Raw genomic sequence first — 26,160 nt, 5'->3', positions numbered from 1 at the left:
AAATCTTAGCGCGCAAAGGGCTACCCCAGGAAACTTCAGGTCCCGAAATGCTCTCCTGAACCTGTTGCTGGGTTTCCCGCGGTGACCGATGGGGCTCGTAGTCACCTAGGAGTTGTCAGGCCACCCCAAAAAACTGCTCCTCCCAGGGGCCCCCGCGTCAGAGGCGGGTTACCCTCTAGCCTATCTGCGTGCCCTCAAGCCGCCCGCGGACTCCAACTCCCGGCGTGCCTTGCGCGGAGCTCCCGCGGGCGAGGATGGCGCCGACTCCCAAGCGTTCCCTGGGAGTTGTAGTCCCGATGTTGGTGAGGCGAGGAGGAGGCGGAGTGACTCGGCGGCCATTAGCTGTGTGTAGTTGCCCCGGACTGGGAGCTTAAGTGAAGAGGGACGCCTTATTCGGTAGAAATCAAGCGTGGCTATGGGCTCCCGCCAAGGCTCGTCCTAGGGCACGGAGCAAGGCGGCCTTTTAGGTGTCTTTCCCCGCCCCGCAGCGGGGCCTACGAGGCCTCCGGGCATCCCCGGTCTCGCGTAGGCCTCGCCTGCCGGCCAGGGCGCCCCAGAGGCGGGAGGCGCCATGTCGCTGGTTGCTTACGCCAGCAGCGATGAGAGTGAGCCGGATGAGGCTGAGCCGGAGCCGGAGGAAGAGGAGGCGGGCGCCCCTCCGCCCGGGCCCGCCTTAGGGGGCTTGTTCGCGTCGCTCCCCGCACCCAAGGGCCCGGCCTTGCTGCCCCCGCCCCCGCCGCTGCTGGCCCCGGCCTTCCCCCCGCCGCCGCTGCTGCCCCCGCCCGCCGCGGACCCCCGGCTGCCGCCCCCGCCGCCCCTGCCCTTCGGCCTGGGGGGCTTCCCGCCGCCGCCCGGCCTGAGCCCCGCGGAGGCGGCGGGGGCCGGGGAGGGGCTGGGGCCGCCGGCGCCCCGAGCCCCCGGCCTCGGCCTGCCCGCCCCGGGGCTGCCCAAGCCAAAGAAGAGGACGGAGCCCGTGAAGATCGCGGCGCCCGAGCTGCGGCCGGGGGATGTGAGTATGCGGGGAGGGCGCCCAGGCCCCCCAGAAACGCGGCCGTGCAGCCCAGGCCGCCGAGCGCTCTGACAGTGCGGTCGATTGGGCTGCAGTTGGCCAAGTTGGCGGCGTTGGGGTGTCTGGCCGTGCGGGGTTCTGGAAGTGGGGCTCGCCTGCGCCAGGGCGCCCATCACATCACCTGGCCAGGGACAGGGGCTTCCTCTCCCGCTTCAGGGGCTTGGCCTCAGGCTGCACCCTTCCCCACGACCCCACCAAGAACAGGATGCAGTGGAGCGCCCTAAGGAATGACAGGGAAACGGGACGCCAGCGCAACCTTTTCATTTGCCTCTGATCTTAAAATCAGCAGGTCCTGGAGGACGAGAGTAGCATCCCAGGACTCTGTTTTTGAGGGGGCTTAGAGAAGATACTGAATATTTATTGATTGCCTGGCATTGGCCCTTGCCTTCAATCTTTATAAATCATACTGTTTATAACCGTACTGTTTTTTTTTTTTTTAAATAAAGATGAGAAACAGGAAGTCTGGCATGCAGGATCGTAAGATGGTAAAGGGCAGCGTGGATATTAAGAGCTGAGGCTATAATCCAGCATTTGGGAGGCTGAAACCAGAGGATCGGGGTTCGTGGACAGCCTCAGCTACTTGTGAGGCCCTCTGCAACTCAGTGAGACCCTGTTTCAAAATAAAAATACAAAATAGGGCAGAGGATGTGGCTCAGAGGTCAAATACTCCTGGGTTCCATGCTGAGGCTAGCCGGGCGTGTTGGCGTGTGCTTGTCATCCCAGCACTCAGGAGGCTGAGACAGGAGGATCGGGGTTCCTGGACAGCCTCAGCTACTTAGTGAGGCCCTCTGCAACTCAATGAGGCCCTTTTTCAAAATGGGGGTGTAACTCTGAGGTAGAATGCCCCTGGGTTCCATCCCCAGTATAAAAAACAAACAAACAAACCCACAAAACAAAACTGTAGCTGTCTGGATTTCAGACCTATGCCGCCGCTTCACCATTTAGGTATTTTAAGAGTAAGTGACTTAGGATGCTTGGGTCTTGTTTCCGGCAGAGGCAGCCAAACTGATGTGTCTAGATGTTGGAGCAGAAGGGTATTACAAGGCTGCTGCTTCCAGAGCAAAGGTTTTGGGGATAAAGGAGACATTAAGCCTCCTAGGGACCAGGAGAGTTGCCCCAGTTCTTTCTTTTTTCCCTTCTGAAAAGGGACTTGGCCCATTCCTGGCTCATCTGTGATAACTTTCTTGCTCTTGCTTTTCTTTAGCCTTCCAGCACCTGCTGGTCTCTTCCTTTTCTTCTTTCAGATACTCTAACATTCTCTCCCTCGAGACTTGGCGTAAAAGGTGTGTTCTGTGGGGCTTGGTGGAGCACGCTTGTAATCCCAGTACTTGGGAAGCAAAGACAGGAGGATCACAGGTTTGAGGACAGCCTCAGCAAGTAGTGAGACCCTCATTAACCTAGTGAGACTGTGTTTCAAAATAAAAGTAAAATAGGGCTGGGGATAGAGCTCAGAGGTAGAATGCCCCTGGGTTCAATCTCCAGTAATGCGCGCGCGCGCGCACACACACACACACACACACACACACACACGGTGTGTTCCTAGTGAAAACTTCCTTTCTTCGTCTATCTAGGGAAGTCTTCCTAGACATGGAGCACTTATAAAAGCTTCACTATAGAGCTGAGCAAGGATCACAGGTTCGAGGCCAGCCTCAGTAACTTAGCAAACCCTGTTTCCAAAAATAAAAAAATACGGCTCGGGGTGTAGCTTGGAGGTAGAATGCCTCTGGGTTCAATCCCCCGTATCAAAAAATTAAAAAGTTAAAAACTAAAATACTTTAGTGTGTTATAATGTGTATTATTGCATAATTTATAATATTTAATAGTACTGATATGTAATATAACAATATTGGCTCAAAAGCTCCAGATCATAGCTGGGCGTGGTGGCGCACGCTTGTCGTTTGTAATCCCAGCATTCCCGAGGCTGAGACAGGAGGATCGCGGTTTGCGGTTTGCGGACAGCCTCAGCTACTTAGTGAGGCCCTCTGCAACTCAGTGAGACTCTGTTTCAAAATAAAGAATAAAAAACTGGGCAGGGGTGTAGCTCGGAGGTCAAATGCCTCTGGGTTCCATCCCCAGACCCTCCCCGAAAAAGGGTCCTGCTGAGAGTGTCCTACATGGTTGAGGATGTCCTCAGGCTGGCCATGAACCATAATCCTCCAGTCTCAGCCTCCCAGAGGCTGGGATTACAAGGGTGCACCACCACACCCGGCTCTAATTATGGCCTTTTGTATCCTAATTTCAGCAATCACTATATCCTCCCTGAGTCTATGTTATCAACTAATGAACCTTGGGCCCAAGCAAAGTTAAGAAGGGAAAAGGTAATTAAATGTAGTGGCACACTTTTAATCCCAGTACTTGGGAGGCTGATAGGAGGATCTCAGGTTTGAGACCAGTTTAAGCAGCTTAGCAAAGACCTCCACAACTTAGTGAGAAGCTGTTTCAAAACAAAAAGTAAAATAGGGCTGGGGGTAGATCAGAGGTAGAAAGCCCTTAGATTCAATCCCCAGTACCACAAGAAGAAAAAAAAGAAAGAAAAAGGAGGGATGGCCATCATCTTATCTATACTATGGCTCATCCCCATTTCCTCACTTAAATCAAGAGCTGACTGAAATTGATTTTAAAATGCCCCCAGGGAGAACTTAGTACTACTTCACCATGATAGGATGACCTGACCCAAATCAAATCAAATTCTCTCTTCTAGAAAACCAGAATTGGGCCAGGCATGGTGGCACACACCTGTAATCCCAGTATTTGGGAAACAGAGAGGAGGAATGCAGGTTCAAGGCAGCCTCAGCAATTTAGCAAGACCTCGTTTCAAAACAAAAAGTAAAACATAGCTAGGGTATGCTCAAAGGTAGAATGTCAGCCGGGCGTGGTGGCGCACGCTTCTCATCCCAGCATTCGGGAGGCTGAGACAGGAGGATGGCGGTTCGCAGCCAGCCTCAGCTACTTAGTGAGGCCTCTGCAACTCAGTGAGACTCTGTTTCAAAATAAAGATAACCTGAAGGTGTAGCTCGGAGGCAGAATGCCCTTGGGTTCCCTCCTGGTACAGCAAAAAAAAAAAAAAAAAAAAAAAAAAAATATATATATATATATATATATTTAAGATATTTACAAGGGAGCAATAGAATTAAGTTTTCAGCTTTCTGCCACTTTAGGCACGCTAAGTGGAAAATTCTACAACCTCTACATGCAAGTGGTGTGTGTGTGTGTGTGTGTGTGTGTGTGTGTGTGTGTCTGTCTGTGTGTGCTTACCAGAAACGGAACCCAGGACCCTTTTTCTCTTTTTTTCTTTTCCAATACTGGGGTTGGAACTCAGGGGCTTTCTACCTCCAATCTACACCCCCAGTTCTATTTTTTATTCTTTATTTTAAAACAGGGTCTCACTGAGTTGCAAAAGGGCCTCACTTAGCAGTAGCTGAGGCTGTCCGCGAACTGCGATTCTCCTGTCTCAGCCTCCCAAATGCTGGGATTACAAGAGTGCGCCACCACACCCAGTTCTGGATCCTCCCTCCCTCCCTTCTTCCTTCTCTCTCTCTCTTTCTCTCTCTCTCTCCCTCTCTCTCCTTCTCTCTTCCTTCCTTCCTTCCTTCCTTTTTTTTTGCAGTACTTGGGATGAAACCCAGGGGCATTTTACCTCTGAGCAACGCCCCCAGCCTATTTTTTATTCTTTATTTTGAAACAGGGTCTCACTGACACTGACACTTGCAAAGGGCCTCACTATATAGTTGAGGCTGTCCATGAACCCCGGTCGGTCCTCCTGTGTCAACCTCCCAAATGCTGGGGTTTGTTTTCCAAAAACAAAAAATAGAGCTGGGCACGGTGGCGCCTGAGGCCTTCTGTAAGTCAGTGAGTTTCAAAAATAAAAAGACTAGCCGGGCGTGGTGGTGCACGCTTGTAATCCCTGCGCTTGGGAGGCTGAGACAGGAGGATTGCACAGGTTCGAAGCCAGCCTCAGCTACTTAGTGAGGCTCTCAGCAACTTAGTGAGCCCCTGTTTCCAAATAAAAAATATAAAAAAATAGGCCTGGGAGTATAGCCCGGAGGTGGAAAGTCCCTGGGTTCCACCCTAGTACCAAAAAAAAAAAAAAAAAAGACTAAAAAAATATGGCTAATATGGTTGTTGGCTATAGCTGAGAGGTATAATACACCTGGGTTCCATCCCCAGTACCACAAGCAAAGAAACAAGGACTGGGGTTGTAGTTTGGAGGTAGAACATTCCTGGGTTCAATCCCCAGTACCACAAAGAGAACAACAAAAAACTGAGACCAAGTGTTCACTAATCTGTGTCATTTTAGTGACCACATACGAAGTCACCGGCTTGAATTTGCGTGTTAGCCGTAGTTGGAAGGGAGGGCTGCTCCCCTTTGGGGAACCTGCTGGATGCCTGGCGCTGGGCTGGGCTCTTCTCTTGACAAGGGCGAGAGTGGCCCGCCCGCCATCACACCACGTAGGGGCAGCGAGGTTGGTTGAACCTAGATGTGCTTTGTTCTGTGCCTACCGGAAAGATAAATGGAAGAGCCACAGGCAGCCAGGAGTCAGCTTCAGAGCACAAAGATGGGAGAGGACACGGACCCTAATCGAGGACCCTAATCGAGGGCTGCGCAGCAGACGGTGCCTGAGACCGAAGGGTGGAAACCATCACCGGCCTACCCGGTCAGGGGCGCAGCAGTGATGAGAACTTGAGGGGTGCGGGGCGTGGGGTCTGTTTTTGGACCCTGCCTTCTTCCTTGGCTCCCAGCCCTGCAGCTGGTGATTGCTTTTTGGAGAGGGAGTCTCTAAACCAGAGTCTGTGGAGATAAGAGGAAGGCTGCCTGGGGAACGAGGCTCTGATAGATTAGCAGATCCCACTGGGCCGGCTTAATGGAATATGTCTGCTTCCGTCTTGCTCAGCAGTCTCGGGGCGTGTGTGTCTTGTCACTCTTGGCAGCTGGAACAGAGAGGACAGTGCTGGCCACTGAGGCTCAGGTCTTGTGAGGCCAAGAAGAAATAGGATTCTTTCTTTCTTTCTTTCTTTCTTTCTTTCTTTCTTTCCTTCCTTCCTTCCTTCCTTCCTTCCTTCTTTTCTTTTTTTTCTACCTCTGAGCTGCATCCCCAGACCTTTTATTTTTTTATTTTGAGACAGGGTTTGCTAAATTGCTGAGGCTGGCCTTGAACCTGTGGTCCTCCTGTCTCAGTCTCCCAAGTACTGGGATTACAGCCTTTTGCCACCAGCCCAGGGGAATATGACATTTTGTTAATAGACACAGCCCTTTCTACCTCTGAGCCTCTGTGCCTGCCCTGGCCCGGGCACTCTCCAGCCCAGTTCCTGGTATCGTCCTTTTCTCCTGGTCTGATGGCCCAGGCCCACACAGGCCTTGAGTACCTGCTGCCGGGAGTTAGCTCCTGACCTGCATGTAATACCTCAAGGACAGCAGTTTAGCTGTTCTCACAGAGGCAAACAGCGCTGCTGTGTGATTCACTAATTGACGGGTAGATTTAAAGACTGAAACAGCAGCACGCAGTGCTAGAGCAGTGATTCTCAGTAGCCAAAGGGGCAGCACCCAAGGGTCCATCACAAATAGTGGCCAAACAGCGTGGCCAGACAGATACCGGAACAGCATGTAGCCGTCAGAGGGAATGGCATTTCCACACAGCGGCAGCAGGACTGCACCGTGAAGGCCTTGTGCTACGAAAAGTTAATCTAGTTAAAAAGGACAAATACTGCCAGTGTGCTGGTACCCTGTAATCCCTATATTTGGAGGCTGAGACAGGAGGTTTGAGGCCACTCTTAGCAACTGAGTGAGACTCAACAGCGTAGAGAAACCCTGTTTTTTTTTTTTTTTTAAATGGGCGTGGTGACACACTTAAAATCCTAGTACTTGGGAGGCTGATATAGGAGGACCGCGGGTTTGAGGCCAGCCTCAGCAACTTAGGCCCTCAGCAACTTAGAGTCTCTGCAACTTATTGAGACCCTGTTTTAAAAAAAAGGCGATAGGGCTGAGGATGTAGCTCAGAGGTACAGTGCTCTTGTGTTCCATCTTCAGTACCACAAAATAAGTAAATAAAAAGGAGTGGGGGTGTAGCTTGGAGGTACAATGCCCCTGGGTTCAGACCCCAGTACCAGAGATGAAAGGATGGAGTTGGGCTTCACTTACAAAGGTGCCCAGGAGAGGTAAAGGCAGAACATAGCTCTGAGCCTGTGGCCTGGGGAGGGCCTGGGAGCCAGTGTTTAATGGGTACCAAGTGTGTGTTTGCTATGACGGAAAAGTTCTGGAAATAGTGGTGATGGCTGCATCGAATTGTAAACTGAGCGTGGTGGACAGGTACTTATACTCCCAGCACTTGGGAGGCTGAGACAGGAGGACTGCAGATCGAGGCCAGCCTCAGCTACTTAGTGAGGCCCTCTGCAGCTTAGTGAGACCCAGTTTCCAAATAAAATAAGATAGGGCTGGGGTGTAGCTTGGAAGTAGAGTGCCCCTGGGCTCAATCCCCAGCATCATCCACAGACAAAAAAATTGTAAATGTACTTATTGCCGCTGAAGAGCACACTTAAAAATGGTTAAAATGGTAAATTATATATGTATGCCTTTTATTATAATACAGAAGAAGAAAACCCTTTTATTTTACTTTTTTTGTGGTACTGGGGTTAGAACCCAGGGGCTTTCTACCTCCAGGCTATACTCCCAGACCTACTTTATATTTTATTCGGAAACAGAGTCTCACCAAATTGCTGAGAGCCTCACTAAGTAGCTGAGGCTGGCTTCGAACCTGCGCGTCCTCCTGTCTCCGCCAGCACTGGGATGACAAGCGCCGCCACCACGCCGGCTTGTTTCACTTGTTCTATACGCACGTCTGTTGGCGCGTTGTAGTCCCCGTCATAACGTAGTCGTGGTGGCGGCGGCACCTGCAGCACTGGGGAGCTTTCCCTCGGCTCCCTCTCCGTCCCCCCTTTTGGCACCGGTGTTCTCAGGTGTGTACTTAGTCCGTGGAAGGGATTCCTCCACTGAGCCTCCCTCTTCCGCCCTGGCCCACCTCCCTGGCCCCGGTGGAGTCCTCCTCCGCTGTCTGGAGCCCCTCTGGTGCCCACTTCATCCTTCGGTGCCACATAGAGAAAACACAAGACCCTGCACTTTCCGTACCTGGCTGATCTCACTTTAACATAACGTTCTCCGGGTCCATCCATTTTCCTGCAAATGACCCTATTTTCTTCTTTATTGCCGAGTAGAATCCCAATGTTGTGTGTGTAGCCCACGGTGGTGTAATCCATTCACCCGTTGATGGACACACCTCGGTTGGGTCCTTAATTCGGCTGTTGTGAATTGTGCTGCTCTTAGCATGAATATGCATCTGTCACTGTGATCCTGGTTTCAGTCCCTTTGGAAGGATCCCCAGGAGTCGTATAGCTGGAAAAAACAAAACTTAAAAAAATTGCTTCCTCCCCTCAGCATCAGGGCTGTCTCCGTTGGGTCTAAATTGAATCCCGTGTGCTTAGGCTGAGCCTCTTGCCCCTGGCCGGGCCTGCGATAGGAGCTGATTTGATTGCCTGTCAGTGCTGCAGGACAGCTGAATCCCCCCGGGACTGTGCCGCACCTCAGCCTGCATTTGCCTCCCTGGTCTCTCTGCTTCTGGTACTCTAAACTGGAGTTTCTGCTTTTCTTCTCTCTTTTTTTTTTTTTTTTTTTTTTAGTCCTGGCAATGAACCCAGGGCCTCACACAATCGAGGCAAGTGTACTCCCACTGAGGTGGGCCCCCAGCACTCTTTTTTTTTTTTTGCATAATTGGGGGTTGAACCCAGGGGCATTCCAAGTTACACCCCCTAGCCCTATGTTTTTTTAATTAGTTAATTAATTAATTAATTTTTGCAGTACTAGGGATGGAACCCAGGGATGTTCTACCTCTGAGCTACACCCCCAGCCCTAATTTTTATTCTTTATTTGGAAACAGGGTCTCACTGAATCGCAGTGGGCCTTACTAAGTAGCCGAGGCTGGCCATGAACTGCCATCCTCCTGTCTCAGCCTCCCAAGTGCTGGGATGACAAGTGTGCGCCACCACGCCTGACTGTTAAAACACTTATTTCTACCTCTCTCTCAAAGGCGAGTCACCATTATTTAGCCAAGATTAATAATCTTTTTTTTTTTTTTTTTTTTTTTTGTACTGGGGATGGAATCAGGGATATTCTACCTCTGAACTATACCTGCAGCCTTTTTTATTTTTTGTTTTGAAATGGTCTCCTTAGGCTGCTGAGTCAGTCTCAGTGTCTCTGTGTCTGTCTGTCTGTCTGTCTGTCTGTCTCTGTATTGGGGATTGAACCCAGGGGCATTCTACCTCTGAGCTACACCTCCAGCCCTTTTTTATTTTTATCTAGCAACAGGGTCTCACTAGGTTGATGGGAGTCTCACTACTTGCCGAGACTGTCTTCAAACCTGCAGTCCTCCTGTCTCAGCCTCCCAATTCTGGGATTATAGGTGTGTACCGTCACACTCGGCTTGCCAAGGCACTTAAAACTTTGGTCCTCCTCTCTCAGCTTCCCAAGTCCTGGGGCTGCAGGCCAGCATGCCTGGTTCGGGCAGTCTCTGTACCATCACCGGGACATGGATGAGCAGTATTCCAGCTGAGGCTTGTGGAGATGAAACAGCTGGGTCCTCCAGCTGGCTCATGACAGAGCTGAGCCTTCCATTCATGTTTCCTGCTTTGTGCTGGTTCTGTCTGCTGTGCTGTAGGCTCTGATGTGACCTTGTCAGTGTGGGCTCAGGCTGGACTAGCACAGCCCAGTGTGGCGGGGTCAGAGCTGCCTTGGGTGGTGCCGCGCCCTGGGCAGTGCTGACTTCCTGATCTGTAAGTGCAGTCCCAGTGCCTGCCTTTAATATTGTAAGGATTGTGTGAAAAGTTGTGAGTAAAATGCCCAACACATTAGGTACTTGGTAGTAGGTTGTTCTTCCCTTTGCTGCCTGTTCCTTGGCATGTGTAGGTGCCAAGACAGATTTCCCTTTTGTTTTTGTTTAAAATGTATTTGGAACCGGGCGTGGTGATGTAATCCCAGCATGTGGGAGGTTGAGATAGGAGGATCGCGGTTTGCAGACAGCCTCAGCTACTTAGGCAGTTTGCAACTTTTTTCAAAATAAAAGAATAAAAAATAGGGCTTGGGGTAGAATGCCCCTGGGTTCCATCCCCAGTACCACAAAAAATAAAATAGAGCTGGGCATGGTGGCGCATGCTTGTAATCCCAGCATTCTGGAGGCTGAGACAGGAGGATCGTGGTTCGAGGCCAGCCTCAGCTACTTAGTGAGGCCCTTTGCAACTCAGTGAGACCCTGCTTCAAAATAAAGAATAAAAGCTGTGCGTGGTAGCTCATGCTTGTAATCCCAGCATTTGGGAGGCTGAGACCTGAGGATCGCGGTTTGCGGACAGCCTCAGCTACTCAGTGAGGCCCTCTGCAATTTAGTGAGACCCTGTTTCAGAATAAAGAATAAAAAAAGCAATAGGACAGGGGGTGTAGCTCAGAGGTCAAATTCCCCTGGGTTCTATCCTCATACCTGCAAAAGAAAGAAAGAGAGAGAGAGAAATAAAAAATATGGCTGGGGGTTTAGCTCGGAGGTAGAATACCCCTGAGTTCTATCCCCAGTACCCCCAAAATATAAATAATAAAAAAAATAATAAAATGTATTTGGTAAGCCAGGTCTGGTGGTGCACTTTGGAGGCTGAGACAGGAGGATCACAGGTTCAAGGATAGCCTCAGCAAGTAGTGAGACTAAGCAACCTAGGGAGACCCTCTTTTCAAATAAAAATAAACTAGGGCTGGGGGTGTGAGTCAGGTAGAATATCCTTGCGTTCAACCCCCTGTGCCACAAAGGAAAGAAAGAGAGAGAGAGAGAGAGAGAGAGAGAGAGAGAGAGAGAGAAAGAGAAAAAGACACCTTCCTTACAGAGCAAGCTCCAGTGGAGCAGAGTTGAGGGGATGCCGCCCTCACACAGCAGTGCAGGGACACTGAGCTAAAACGAGCCGGTGGCCTGCCAGGCTTCTTGGAAAGAGCTGGCCTGGAACTTAGGGTTCTTCTGTCTCAGTCTCTCAAATACTGGGATTACAGATCTGTACCACTGCTCCTGGCTTGTGCTAGTTTTTTAAAGAACCTCTCAATACGTAATTTTTCATAATGGCTGTGGTACTTGGTGGGATGTTGGAACCACATTTGAAGCTCTGACCCTTTGCTGCATTTTCTTACAGTTCTTGTGATACTTGTTGTTTTTCTTATTGGATTGTAAGCTCTTTGTGGGCGGGCTCTGACACAGAAAATCTTTGAGGCACACTAGAGCGAACGGTCCAGGCTTAGTGGATGCCAGTGGGACTGTAGTGCTTAGCGCAGTGTCCTCTGTAATTGAGATCAAAAGATCCTGGTAGAATGCAAATTCAAAAAGGACTTGGGTGGTATGAGAGTCGGTTGAGAAATACAGATAGAGGATTTGAGTTTCTACAGACTCTTTCTTGGGGATGGTAGGATTCCCAGTTCCTACCTGGTCACCTTTATTTACAGATGCCTAGACCAAGGCCTGGGGAATAAATGAGGAGCTTTAATAAAGGTTCTTGGTTTGGGAGTAATTTAAAAAGAACATTAGTGCTTGCTTCTCAGCTTGTGCTGCTGAGGAATTGGCATTGAGCTAATAAAATTTAGATGTTTTCATTGTGACAGCTCATCCTAGAAGCTGTCTTGTTGAATCAGACACAAGACACAAACGGCCTCCTGTCTTGCCCAAGTCCTCGTAGTCATCATTCGTCTGCTTTCTTCCTGGACACGAAGGCCTGTCTGGCAGACAATAGATCATACTGGAGAGGGAGTGGATTTCTCCAATGGCTTTGACCTTTAATGCCTCCTCGAAGAGTAGTTAACACACCACTCAATCCCCCTGGAGCTGCCCAGCCCTGTGGTTATGTAGTCTGTGTAAGTGGTTTTAAAAGTGAAGCCGAAGCTGAGATTGGGTGAGATTGTGGGCCAAATCTCATTCATCTTCTCGTGGACAGGTTTGTAGGAGGAAGAATGGGTAGAGCCTTTTCTTTCCGCCAAGGACCAAATGGGAGGAAACGGTCTCAATTTAACAGAATGGAAGTTGGCACCAAGAAGGCGGCAACAAGTGGGGGGCCGGTGTGCCCCATTCTCCAAAGGCATTTGCCATCAGGACAGAAGCTCTGCTTGCTGTCTGGGCCGGGGTCGCTGCCCCCGGCGTGGGGGTGGGTGGCCTCTGCGGCCCAGCCCTCCTCTGATGCTCCCGTTTAACGTGGATGTTTCTTCTGCTCTCCTAAAACAGTGAGGCCTTATTCCGTTTCTTTTCTCTTAGTCAGATTCTGAGGAAGATGAACCCACCAAGAAGAAAGTTGTCCTTCAGGTAAGCCTGGCCATGTAAGCCAGTTCTTCTCTTCCCACATTTTTGAAAGGCAGGACTAAAAGGCCCAGCAGGTTTCAAGTCGGGTTCAGTGCACGCGCATGGCCTGGAGATGGCTGGCGTGTGGTGTGGTCTCTGTACCTGGAGGCCTGGCACTTCCCTGCCCTGCGCTAGCTGCTTCCTGGCCTGGCACGACAGCGCTAACGCCTCTAGATGAGGCCGTAGCAGGGCATGGGATTGTAACTCAGTTCAGTTCATTCCATTCCAGGTGAAAGGGTTATTCAGGGCGGGTGAGAGAGATGCGCTGGAGAGCGATGTTACGGAGGTCTGTTGAACATCGTCTGTCTTCTCCACCTCACTTTTTTTTTTTGGTGGTACTGGGGTTCCTGGAAACCCTTCTACCTCCGGGCTACACTCCCAGACCTATTTTATATTTTTATTTGGAAACAGGGTCTCTTAAGCCAGCGCGGCTGGCTTCCAACCTGCGCGATCCTCCTGTCTCCGCCTCCCAAGCGCGGGGATTACAAGCGTGTGCCACCACGCCCGGCTCCGTCTCACTCTTAACCTGGACATGAGCGCTCACACAGCGCTCACGTCCTTCAGCACTGAGCTGGCCCCGTCCTTCTGCTCATGCCCCGCTCAGTGTCATTAGCATCCCTGGTCCACACCAGAGGAAACCCAGGATCTTGCCTGGGGCCAGGGGCAGAGCTGGGTTACGGTTCTGTCGGACAGCCCAAGACAGGAGGCTGAGCAGCTGCAGCACTTGGTGGCTCCTGTGTCACCAAGGCTGGACGTCCTCCGCATGATTACCTCCTGCTGCTTCCCCTTGCCCCAGAACCGTTGTTCTGGCCCCGGAGTTTCTTCCTGTTCTCTCCACACTCATGATTTACACACTCTCTGGTCTTTTGTTGACCTTCTGTCTCAGAGAAAAGCAGCCTTGCCTTTATAAGGTCATTCTCTTGTCAGCCAGGCATGATAGTGCATGCTTGTTATCCCAGTCCTTGGGAGGCGGAGACAGGAGGACCACAGGTTCAAACCCAGCCTTGGCAATTTAGCAAGGCTTTCAGCAACCTAGTGAGACTTTGTTTCCAGTAAGAAATGAAATCAGTGTGGAGGGCACTGGAGCTGGGCTGGAGCTGGGGAGTGGAGGGCGACATCTGACTTTGGGGGAAGCAGCTGCAGAGGGGCTTGAGGCAGGAGGACTCAAGGCCGGGGTCGGCCAGGGTGGGCGGAGGCAGAGGCAGCAAGTGCCCGGAAGATTCAGGACAGAGCACATAGCTAGTAACTAGTTCTCGTGTTTTGATGTCGCCGGTATAATGCAGAATCTCACTTGTCACCTTTCTTCCCTCCTGCCCCAAACTCGGGCTCACCAGGGATCCGGCGAGGGGACTGGTTTGTCTGCCTTGCTTCCCCAACCTAAAAACCTGACTGTGAAAGAGACTAACAGGTTGCTCCTGCCCCATGCCTTCTCCCGGAAACCCTCAGATGGCTCCTCTGACCCCAAGCCCTCCAGACTGGCTCCTAAGACCAAGCCTTCCTCTCTTGTGCCCATCGTGGGCACCACAACCACCACTCCATCGCCCTCTGCCATCAAGGCTGCCGCCAAGAGTGCTGCCCTGCAGGTGACGAAGCAGATCACCCAGGAGGAGGACGACAGCGACGAGGAAGTGACTCCCGAGAACTTCTTCTCCCTCCCCGACAAGGCCGAGCCTCCCGGAGTTGAGCCATACCCTTACCCTGTCCCTGCCATCCCCGAAGAGCTGCCTCCAGGCACCGAGCCAGAGCCGGCTTTCCAGGACGATGCAGCCAATGCCCCCCTTGAGTTCAAGATGGCGGCAGGCTCGAGCGGGGCCCCTTGGATGCCCAAGCCTGGGGACGACTACAGCTACGGTCAGTTCTCCACATACGGCGATGCCAATGCCGCTGGTGCTTACTATCAGGTGGGTAGGCAGTGCCAAGGGTGGGCTCGAGCCAGTGATTTTCCCATACCTATCAGGCTTTAAGACACACTCCTTTGTTCTGAATCTGATGGATCTAAGTTGTCGAAGACGGGAAATCTGATGGTGAACTACGTAAATGGCACCTTTTTTCTGTTAGCTTTCTGTCACTATGACAAAATACCTGAGATATTCAACTAAAAAGAAGAAAGGTTTATTTTAGCTCTTGGTTTAGAAGTTTCAGCCCACACTTGCACTTGCTTGGTGCCGTTGCTCTGGGCCCTGTGGTATCAGCACATCATGGGAGTGGGTGGTGTGCAGGGGAGCCACTGGCCTCAAGGCAGCTGGAAAGCAGAGGAAAGAGGGGGAGGGCCAGGGTTGCTGCAGCCCCTCCTGAGCATGCACCGCACTCCCGCTGAGCCCGCTCCTGATGGCGCCGGAGGCTGGCCACCCAACCTGTAACCTGGGTCTCCAGCTTGCTGAGCACAGAAAGGCCATGGGAGCCTGTGAGGCTCCGGAGAAGGGGGGAACGAGCCATTTCCAGTCTTAGAGCTACAAGATGGCCTCTGCAGAGGTGGAGGATGAGGTCTAGGGCAGGCACTCCTAGATGGCTGGCCAGGAAGCACACCGGAGGTCGGGACTTGAGAGACAGGGAGGGCCAGGTGCGGTGCTCACGTCCATGATCCCAGCAGCTCGGGACACACTGAGGCAGGAGGATCACAGGTTTGAGGCTAGCCCGGGCAGCTTGGTGAGACCTTGTCCCAAAGTAAACACTAGAAGGGGCCGGGCACATGGTTCAGGAGTGTAGCGAGTGCAAGGCCCGGGGCTCAGCTTCCCCACGAAGAAGAACAGAGCAGGGAGAGGGTCAGGCCTGAGAAGAAAGAGGGAATCGACTTTTTTTTTTAACTGAATTCTGGTACTGGGGATTAAACCCACGAGCCACGAGTGTTCTCCCTCCAAGCTACATTCCTAGCCCTATCATGTTTTTTTTTGTGGTACTGGGGATTGAACTCAGGGGCATTCTACTTCTGAGCTCCACTCTCAGCCTAATTTTTTATTTTTTATTTTGAAACAGGGTCTCACGAAATTGCGGAGGGCCTCAATAAGTAGCTGAGGCTGGCTGCGAACCTGCAATCCTCCTGTCTCAGCCTCCTAAGTACTGGGATTACAAGCATATGCCACCACACCTGGCCTTTTATTTTTATTATTTATTTATTTATTTATTTATTTATTTATTTATTTATTTATTTATTTTGCGGTACTGAGGATTTAACCCCCAGCCTTATTTTATTCTTTATTTTGAAACAGGGTTTTACTGAATTGTGGAGGGTCTAAGTTACTGAGGCTGGCTGTGAACCTGTGATTTTCCTCATCTGGGCCTCCCAAGTACTGGGGTTACAGACAGGCACCACCTCACCCAGTCAGCCCTATTTTAATTTGAAATAGGATCTCACTTAATTGCTGAGGATGGCCTCGAATCTGCTGTTCTCCTGTTTCAGCCTCCCAAGTACTGGGATTCCAGGCGTGCACCCCAGGGCCTAGCTGGAATCTCCACATTTGATTGCACAGGGGCGATGGGAGGATGGCAAGAGGCCTGGACTGAGTCGATTTGGAAGGCCTAAGGCAAGCCCCTTGGAAGGAAAAGCATCCTCCCCTCCCCGTGTGGTTTGGTGAGAGGGCGTGGGTCCTGTCCTGATGGTGCGCAGCCTGGTTCCAAGTAAATTACCTATTCATTACCTCATCAGGACCCAGATTTCCCAGCTATAGAATAAGATTTAGTAGCAGCTTTACAGACTTGCTCAGAGGGTCTCATTAGCTTAGCATGGGGCCTAGGACATAGTAGGCGCTCAGTAAGTGTTTATTAGAACTTTTTATTCACATGTTTTATTCAGTGTTATTTGGAAGAGATATTTAGATGTTTGTGTGACCCCAGCTTGAGAGCATAGGATGCCAGGTTGTAGGTAGGCTTACGAAAGAATTTCCCAGGCAGGAGTGGTGATGCACGCCTGTAATCCCAGTACTTGGGAGGTTGAGACAGGAGGACTATTTGAGGCCATCCTCAACAACTTAGGGAGACCTTGTTTCCAAACCAGAACATAAAAATAAGCCAGCCGAGCATGGTGGATTGCACACACTTGCAGTCCCAGCATTTGGGAGGCCGAGACAGGAGGATTGCAGTTCACAACAAACTCAGTTTCTTAGTAAGGCATTTCGCAACTCAGACCCTGTTTCAAAATAAAGAATAGCGCTGGGCATGGTGGCACACGCTTGTAATCCCCGTGCTTGGGAGGCGGAGACAGGAGGATCACGCAGGTTCAAAGCCAGCCGCGCTGGTTTAAGAGACCCTGTTTCCAAATAAAAAAAGTATGAAACAGGTCTGGGAGTGTAGCCCGGAGATAGAAGGGTTTCCAGGAACCCCAGTACCACCAAAAAAAAAAAAAAAGAATAAAAAAATAGAGCTGGGGGTGTAGCTCAGAGGTAGAATGCCCCAGGGTTCCATCCCAAGTACTACAAAAAAAGAAAAGCGCTGGGGGTGTATCTTAGAGGTAGAGCGGTCTTGGGTTCAATCCCATTACTGTAAAGTAAAATACAAAGTAGTTCTAGGGGTATAACTCAGAGGTAGGACATGCCTGGCTTTAATCCTCAGTATCATTTAAAAAGGGGAGGCGGGTTTCATTCTCTTATTTGCTATTTGTTTTGTGATACTAGGGATTAACCCAGGGCCTGGTGCGAGGGATGGAAGCAGGATGGGGGCTCTGCTACCGAGCTGCATCCCAGCCCTTTTTTTTTTTTTTTTTTTTGGTAATAACGGGGATGGAACCTGTGGGCATTCTACCTCCGAGCTACCTCCCTAGCCCTCTTTTTTTTCTTTATTTTGAAACCGGGTCTCACTGAGTTGCAAAAGACTAAGTAGCTGAGGCTGTCCGCGAACCTGCATCTTCCTCTCTCAGCCTTCTGAAAGCTGGGATTACAGTGTGCCACCATACCTGGTTCTTTTTTTTTTTGGTACTGAGGATTGAACCCAGAGTCATTCTACATATACTCCCAGCCTGATTGTATTTTTTATTTTGAAACAGGGTTGCTGAGAGTCTCATTACTTGCTGAGGCTATCCTCAAATCTGTGACCCTCCTCTCTCAGCCTCCTAAGTACTGGGATTACTAGTGTGCGCCACTGGGATTACTAGTGTGCAGTAAAAATGGAGTAACACAAACCTAGTTTGCCCCTAGTTTTGTAATCTCCCAAGAGTCTAACAGAGGTGAATTTTGTATCCAAGTCCACAGCCTCCCCTCCCTGATGTTCAGCCTCCTGTGTCCAGAGGGCATGCAAGGGGAGACGCTGGGATGGGATGCCTGTCGCCCCGACTGGAGCCCGATGCTCGCTGGGGCTTGGGAGCTGGAGGAACCCCCTGCAGGCTCGGGAGAGGTGGGAGGAGCTGCTGCTGGGGAGCCGGACAGACTGAAACAGGACAGACTGAAGCGGAACAGGGCATCTCTCTCGTGTCACCCTTCCCTAAAGTCGTCCGTCTGTGGGAGGCGCTGATGAAGCCGCGGGGCCCGGGAGCGGCTGCCGCTGCCCGGCGAGGTTCCCTCTCTGCTCGCCCTCGCCCTCAGCACTGTGCCCTCTATGGCGTGCTTTTCCTCTTCTCTGCAGGATTACTACAGTGGTGGCTACTATCCTGCACAAGACCCAGCTCTGGTCTCTGCCCAGGAAATCGCCCCCGATGCCTCCTTCATTGATGATGAAGCAGTAAGTTGACAAAGCCTCAATGCAATGCTCTCCTTATTTTATTTACTTTTAGTTTTTTGTATTGCTAGGCTCAAACCAGGAACCTGCAGTCCTCCTGTCTCAACCTCCGAGTACTGGGATTACAGGCGTGCACCACCAATCTCCTGTTTTATTTTTTATTTAGAAACGGTCTTAAGTTGCTGAGGGGCTCACTGAGTTGTTGAGGCTGGTCTTGCACCTGCGATCCTCCTGTCTCAGCCTCCCGAGTACTGGGATTGTAAGCGTGCGTCACTACTCCTACTCTTAGCTTTAGTTTATCGTTTTTTTGTTTTTTTGGTACTGAGGATTGAACCCAGAGTCATTCTACATATACTCCCAGCCTGATTGTATTTTTTATTTTGAAACAGGGTTGCTGAGATTCTCATTACTTGGTGAGGCTATCGTCAAATCTGTGATCCTCCTATCTCAGCCTCCTAAGTACTGGGATTACTAGTGTGCGCCACTATGCCTGGCTGAGAATCTTGAGATTCTTGCAGTAAAAATGGCTACTCCCAGACCTATTTTATACTTTATTTGGAAACAGGGTCTCACTTAGGAGCCGGGCATGATAGCGCACGCTTGTAATCCCTGCGCTTGGGAGGCTGAGACAGGAGGATAGCGCAGGTTCGAAGCCAGCATCAGCTACTGAGTGAGGCTCTCAGCAGCTTAGTGACACCCTGTTTCCAAATAAAGTATAAAATAGGTCTGGGAGCCTAGCCTGGAGGTAGAAAAGCCCCTGGGTTTACCCTCAGTACCAATAAATAAATAAATAAATAAATAAATAAATAAATAAATCATCAGGCTTCAAATCTGAAGCTAACAGAAAATATTTATTTATTTATTTATTTATTTATTTATTTATTTTGGTGCTGGGAATGGAATCCAGGGGCATTCTACCTCCGAGCTACACTCTCAGCCCTAGTTTTTATTCTTTATTTTGAAACAAGGCTCACTGAGTTGCAAAGGGCCTCATTAAGTAGTAGCTGAGGCTGTCTGCTAACCATGATTCTCCTGTCTCAGCCTCCCAAATGCTGGGATTACAAGTGTGCACCACTATGCCCAGCTACTTACTTATTTTTGTTACACTTGGGGTTGAACCTGGATGCATTCCTCCCTTAGCTCTTTTTTTTTACTTTTTATTCTGATATAGGGCCTCACTAACTTGCAGAGGCTGGCCTTGACCTACAGTGCTCCTGTCTCGGCCTCCCAAGAACTGGGATTATTGGCATGTGCTACAATGCCAGGTTTACCCAGAATTTTTTTTTTTTTTTTTCCTGGTACTGGGGATGGAACTCAGGGGCACTCTACCTCTGAACTACTAGTCCTATTTCTTATTCTTTTTTTTGAAACGAGGTCTTACTGAGTTGCAAAGGGCCTCACTAACTAGCTGAGGCTGGTCATGGACTGCAATCCTCCTGTCTCAGCCTCCCATATGCTAAGATTACAAGTGTTTGCCACCATGCCTGGCTTCCCAGCTCAATTTTTTTATTCTTTATTTTGAATGAGGGTCTCACTAAGTAGCTGATGCTGTCTGTGAATTTGCAATCCTGTCTCAGCCTCCCACAGGCCGGGATTACAAGGTGGTGTGCCACCATGCCTGGCTTGCATACAACTTTATTTATTTATTTATTTATTTATTTATTTATTTATTTATTTATTTATTGCGGGTCTGGGGGTGGAACCCAGGGGCATTTGGCCTCCAAGCTACATCCCCTGCCCTATTTTTTTATTCTTTATTTTGAAACTGGGTCTCACAGAGTTGCAGAGGGCCTCACTAAGTAGCTGAGGCTGTCTGTTAACTGCAATCCTCTGGTCTCAGCCTCCCAAATGCTGGGATTACAAGTGGGTGCCACCACACCCGGCTTTGCATACAACTTTTAAAATTAAGAATTCTGAGCTAGGCATGTTGGCTCATACCTGTAATCCCAGTACTTGGGAGGCTGAGACAGGAGGATTGTAGATTTAAGAATAGCTTCAGCTACTTAATAAGATTCTCAACAAACTAGCAAGACCCTATTTCAAACAAACAAAAAATATAAAACAGGACTAGGGTATAGCCCAGAGGTAGAATGAATGCCCCTGGGTTCAATACTCAGTTCTGCAAAATAAATAAATAAATAAATAAATAAAGTTGCATGCAGTCCTTTTAAGCAGATATAGTTTATCTGTAACTTGAGTGTACATAGGTGCCAGTAGGTCTCTGGACTTGATTGTGTTTGGGGACACCTCTGGGCCTCCCTGGCCTGCGACCCGGAGACCTAAGAAGCCACCTTTCATCTGGCATGAAGAGGGCATTGTAGATGGCAGGCGAGAGAACATGTGTCAGAGAACTGAGGGTGCGGTGGGCTGTCACGAGTCCCTGGGTCCTCCATGACATCTCATCTCACCAGGTTCAACACACCTGCATTTTTTTTCTCTTTCAAGTTTAAGCGGCTGCAGGGCAAGAGGAACCGAGGGAGGGAAGAAATCAACTTTGTGGAGATCAAAGGGGATGACCAGCTCAGCGGGGCTCAGCAGTGGATGACCAAGTCGTTGACGGAAGAGAAAACCATGAGGTCGTTCAGCAAAGTAAGTGAGAAAGGCCGTGTGGGTGGCCGCCAAGCCGCGCTGCGTCCTGGCCTGCCGACTGGGGCAGACGCCATGGCTCACAGTCCTGGAGCATGCGCCAGCCGTGCTCTGGAATACTGCAACACCTGCACCGCGCTCCAGCTGGGTGAGGGCGAGCACTCGGGCTGTGCCCAAGATCTCCTTCCCCAGAGACAGAGCCCGCTGCTGCAGTCGGTGGCTCTTTCGGTCCTGGGACGCGGGCCCGGCTCTGCACACCTTCGGGGTGAAGTGCTGGCTCCCGTGCAGCTCCTCGCCCTTCCTCTCCGGCCAGCTGTGGGCCGTGCAGAAGCGTTTCTTCCCACACTCCCAGCCCACGCTCCCGTCTTGCTGTGTTGCTTTTTTCGGTCAGTGTGATGGACATCATTCCGCCTAGTAGCTGAGTATAGCGAATGCGGACATTTATGAGCATGCCGCCGGGGCACAGCGTGGGGAGGCCCTGGATCCGAGCCCAGCACCGCAAGGCCAAGGTCGAGGATTTTATCTCCCCGTGCCCCGCCATTTGCTTTGCTTTGTTTGGAGCCACAGATGGCCGTCGGAGCCCCAGCCGTTTGTTTTAACTGAATGCTGGCGGTCATACAGGACAGAGCAAAGGATTGTGGTTAGATCAGCAGAGATCCATCACTGTTTACTGGAACAGCCACTTAAGAGGCATGCTCTGCAAACTGCGGGCCGAGAAACACCATCACGGAGCAGTAGCTGCTGCTGTTAGCACCCTCCGTGGGCCGGGATGGCGCTGGGTCTTGAGGCTTACCCTCCTTGCTGTCACGCTGAATGACCTGCGCTAGCAGCAAGGACTTAGAATGTGTGTTTTTCCAGCTCCTGTTTTTCTTCCTATGGTCTCATTGTATTGGACTAGCTTTTTTAAAAAAGAAGAGAAGCCGGGCGTGGTGGCGCACGCTTGTAATCCCAGCGCTTGGGAGGCTGAGACAGGAGGATCGCGGTTCGGCCAACTCCAGCTACTTCGTGTGGTCCCTTGCAACTCAATTTCAAAATCAAGAATTAAAAAAAAAAAAAATAGGGCTGGGAGATAGCTCAGAGGTGGAATGTCCCAGGGTTCCATCCTGCAAAAAGAAAAGAAGAAGCCGGGCGTGGTGGCACAGGCTTGTAATCCCCGTGCTTGGGAGGCAGAGACAGGAGGATTGTGCTGGTTCGAAGCCAGCCTCAGCTGGTTTAAGAGACCCTGTTTCCAAATAAAATATAAAATAGGTCTGGGAGTATAGCCCGGAGGTAGAAGGCCCCTGGGTTCCATCCCCAGTACCACAAAAAAAAAAAAAAAAAAAAAAGAAAGAAAGAAAGAAAGAAAGAAAAAAGAAGAGAAAAGAAGAAGAAAAATATACGGTCCCTGTCCTCTGGGAGTTGACAGTGTAGCAGAAAGATGAGGCTTGAGGACCCTTGAGGAGAACTGACCGGGCGCAGGTTGATGGTATAGTGCTGAGGGGCTCTCGAGTTGTAAGGTTGGGTGGGGCCGACGGGGAAGCTTGAGACAGGTCTAGCCTGAGACACAAAGACCCAGAACAAAAGCCCTGGCCAGGCTCTGCTTTCTCAGGAAATCCTTTGCATCAGGCTCTGGTTAGGAGTTCAGTACAGTTGTGGACCGGCAAGGCTGGGAGATTGGAGAGAGGCGGAGTGATTGTGAAACAGAACTGGAATTCCAGGGAAGCCGGTGGCGCTTCTGGCCTGGGCAGGGGTTTCAGCCAAAGTGATGAATAGGAGACGGCTAGACATCTGGCCTGACTGGGGAAAGGCGACAGCGATGGAGAGGGCATAGGGGAGGTGGGCGGGGGTGGCGGGGGATGGAGGGAGGGCAGGTCACCCGGTACAGAAGTTGTCTCGGACTGCTGCAGGCAGCGACGCGTGTCCAGTGTCCACCTGGCAGAAGCCCCGAGCTTGCTGCTGGGGGGGCAGGGTTACCAGAGAAGCCAGGCAGTCTTGACCTCAGAGTATTTCCAGTCTAATGCACACAGCAGGCCATTTCAGGAGGCGTCCTGAGCTTGGCTTCTTTGCATAATGGCTTTAATAAAAATAACTGTTTTGTTAGTAGAGAGACATAAAAACAGCTCCAAGCTGACTCTTCTCCCCCAGGATTTGGACTGTATAGGGTATTTCTCAGTCTCCAACCTTTACTGTCTATACATGGAGAAACTTGAGCTTTTCCTGCGGGTTAAGGACTGTGTTTTCTTCCCTTGCAGAAGAAAGGTGAGCAGCCCACGGGCCAGCAGCGGCGGAAACACCAGATCACGTACCTGATTCATCAGGTGAGAACGCTGGGGGCCCTGGCCCAGGCGGGACCCCTAAAACCGGGGGATTTGAAGGCTGAGATGGGGCCATGGGACCCACTTCCAACAGGCTCCTCCTGTGTTCTCTGTGTGGTCGCCAGGGGGCGTGTGTCCTTCAGCATTGTCCTGTGCTCCCTCAGTTCACTGCTCAGGTGCAGGTGCTTAGAGTAAACCCTGTCAGTAAAATTCACATGTCCAAACAGTTACAGAGGAGAGTGAAATGGCTTAGCATGTGGTTCTTTTTTTTTTTTTTGGTGGTACTGGGGTGGAACCCAGAGGCTTTCTACCTCCGGGCTATACTCCCAGACCTATTTTCTATTTTATTTGGAAACAGGGTCTCACTGAGTTGCTGAGAGCCTCACTAAGTAGCTGAGGCTGGCTTCAAACCTGTGTGATCCTCCTGTCTCAGCCTCCCAAGTGCTTGGATTATAAGCGTGTGCCACCACGCCCGGCCTAGCATGTGGTTCTTTTGCTTTTAATAATACCTCCGAGCGACACCCCCAGCCCTATTTTTTATTCTTTATTTTGAAACAGGGTCTCACTGAGTTGCAGAGGGCCTCACTAAGTAGCTGAGGCTGCCCACAAACTGCGATCCTCCTGTCTCAGCCTCTCCAGTGCTGGGATTACAAGTGTGCGCCACCATGCTCAGCTAATATGGTTCTTTTAAGTAGCAAGTTTCATAATAAAAAACCCTAATCCAGGCATGGTGGTGCATGCCTATAATCCCAGTACTTGGGAGGCTAGTGGTGTAGCTCAGAGGTAGAATGCACCTGGGTTCAATCTCCAATGCTAAAAAAAAATGAAAAAGTTAATTCACCAATTTAAAATATCTACTTGAGGCCGGGCGTGGTGGCGCACGCTTGTAATCCCCGCGCTTGGGAGGCGGAGACAGGAGGATCGCGCAGGTTCGAAGCCAGCCACGCTGGCGTAAGAGACCCTGTTTCAAAAATATAAAAATAGGTCTGGGAGTGTAGCCCGGAGGCAGAAGGGCTTCCAGAAACCCCAGTACCACCAAAAAAAAAAAAAAAAAAAAAAAAAATCTACTTGATGAGATTGGTTTTGTACCAACACAAATTTCACATAATTCAAAATGTCTTTAGAAATATGTCTTGGTACTGTGTGGTGTGTGTGTGTGTGTGTGTGTGTGTGTATTTTACTAGGGATTGAACCCAGGGGTATTCTACTTCTTAGTTATACCCCCTAACCCTATTTTATTTTTTATTTTGAAACACAGCCTCACTGAGTTGCCAAGGGCCTCACTAAGTAGCTGAAGCTGGCCGCGAACCTGCCATCCTCCTGTCTCAGCCTCCCAAGTATTGGGATTATAAGCATGCGTCACCATGCCCGGCTGGTAGGGTCTTTTTTTAAACCCAAACTCTCCTGCCCTTCCCCATAATTCAGGGAGGAATAAGCAGGCATCAGATAACTCTGGGGGGTGGGGCCCCCTTTCTCAGAGGTGGTTACACATTCCCAGAATGCGATGTAGTGGCAGGAGGTGTTGAGACCAGAAGAGAGGGCTTCCTCTTCTTGGACCTCTCGGTTTTTCACAGCTCAGCCACGTCGACTGTATCGGACTCCACAGCAAAACTGCAACTCCAGATGATTTAGGGCTCGTTGGTGTCCCACCATGGCTGGGCAGCCGCTGAGCCACCCTGCCCTGCTCTGCTGGCTGGGCAGCTGAGGCGGCTGTCCTGTCTCCCGTTCTCTTTGTCCACTTCCCTCGTGAACACTCGGGGTTTCATTCTGCCGGAGCAGGCGTGAGGAGTCTTGATCTTTGTTCTGCTGAAGCCTTGTCAGTTCCCCAAAGACAGGAGTTTGCTTTCTTGGGTCTTCCCCTTAAGAGCAAATCGAGTCTTTCAAGGGGTTTGCTGTTCCCCTGTAATTGTTACGATGGGAGAAAGATTTTAAATTGGGAAGCTCACAGAGGCAGGAGGGAAATGCTCAATCTCCAGCACCAAAAAAAAAAAAAAAAAATCTATTTTAGGCCAGGCATTTTGACACACTTGAGAGTACTTGAGAGGCTTAGGAGGATTATAGGTTCAAACCCAGCCCAGTCACTTAGACCCTGTTTGCAAATAAAATAGTGTATATCTCAGAGGCAAAATGCCCCTGGGTTCAATCCCCAGCACCGCACACACACCCAAAAAAAAAAGAATTCCAGTTTCAGCCTGAGGATGTAGCTCAGTGGCAGTGTCTGCCTTGCCCAGCATCACACACACACACACACACACACACACACACACACACACACACACACAGATCCCATGGTGACTCCCTGCCCTTCTTTTTGCCATAGGCGAAGGAGCGGGAGCTGGAGCTGAAGAACACCTGGTCGGAGAACAAGCTGAGCCGCCGGCAGACCCAGGCCAAATACGGATTCTAGGGCCCTGGAAGCGACGCCCAGGCCCCTGCCAGCCCCGGCGGCCGCCCGACTTCACCTCGGGAGACCGGCTGCCCTCAGCCCAGGACTCGGAGGACCCAGCCTTCGCCTCTGCGAGAATGAACATATTTGATAGATTTTTCTTAACCGGTTAGAAAACTCGGCTCCTCTCAGTGCGGGAGCTCGCAAAGACTACAGCGCTGCCTCTGAGGGCTCGCCTTCTCCTGGGAATCTCGCTCCCCGTCAGCTGTGATGAAATGTGGAGCTCTCCCCTCTGTTTTTTTTTTTTTTTTTTAAACCAGGGATGTCTGTTGAAATAAAACATTCAGTCTGACAGCCGCCGCCTGCCCTGTGCCTGGATCTTGGTGCTCAGCGTGTGCCCAGCACCCTGATGCCCGGAGCTGCCCACAGGGTGCCTTGTTCTTGCCCCCCTCCCCAGCGGGTCACTGAAGACCTGAGAGTCCTGTGCACGCTTCTGCCCGGGGCAGGATGGTTTTCAGAGGGGTCTGATCCCAGATGTAGAAAACATTGCTGGCCCCAGGTATCTCTGGAGATGGGGGAGGGGGAGGGGGACGTCAGGGTTTCTTTCTGAGGCATTAAAGCGGTGTTAGATACAAAATGCCATCCTCAAGCTGGGTGTGGTGCTATACTCTGCGATCCCAGTACTTGGGAAGTTGAGACGAGAAGATGGCAGGTTCAAGGATAGCCTCATTAAGCAGTGAGACTCTCATCAACTTAGATCCCGTTTCAAAATACAAATAAAAAAGGGGT

The 26,160-nt window shown here is 50.7% G+C and overlaps 1 protein-coding gene across 1 annotated transcript; it reads left to right on the top strand.

Annotated features, from left to right (window-relative positions):
• Positions 1-571: 571 nt before the first annotated feature.
• PRCC (proline rich mitotic checkpoint control factor) lies at positions 572-25,392 on the top strand (the record flags this gene model as incomplete). Its single annotated transcript, XM_080690476.1, has 7 exons — positions 572-1,009; positions 12,379-12,426; positions 13,797-14,363; positions 18,013-18,108; positions 20,551-20,694; positions 22,923-22,988; positions 25,306-25,392. The coding sequence occupies 7 exons, from the start codon at positions 572-574 to the stop codon at positions 25,390-25,392; spliced, it is 1,446 nt and encodes a 481-aa protein (XP_080546602.1).
• Between the last annotated feature and the right edge of the window lie 768 nt (positions 25,393-26,160).

The sequence above is a fragment of the Muscardinus avellanarius genome (genome assembly GCF_963383645.1).
Source record: "Muscardinus avellanarius genome assembly, chromosome: 3".
NCBI lineage: Eukaryota > Metazoa > Chordata > Mammalia > Rodentia > Gliridae > Muscardinus > Muscardinus avellanarius.
The sequence above is the reverse complement of the archived record's forward strand: the minus strand, read 5'-3'. Positions and strand labels throughout refer to the sequence as shown.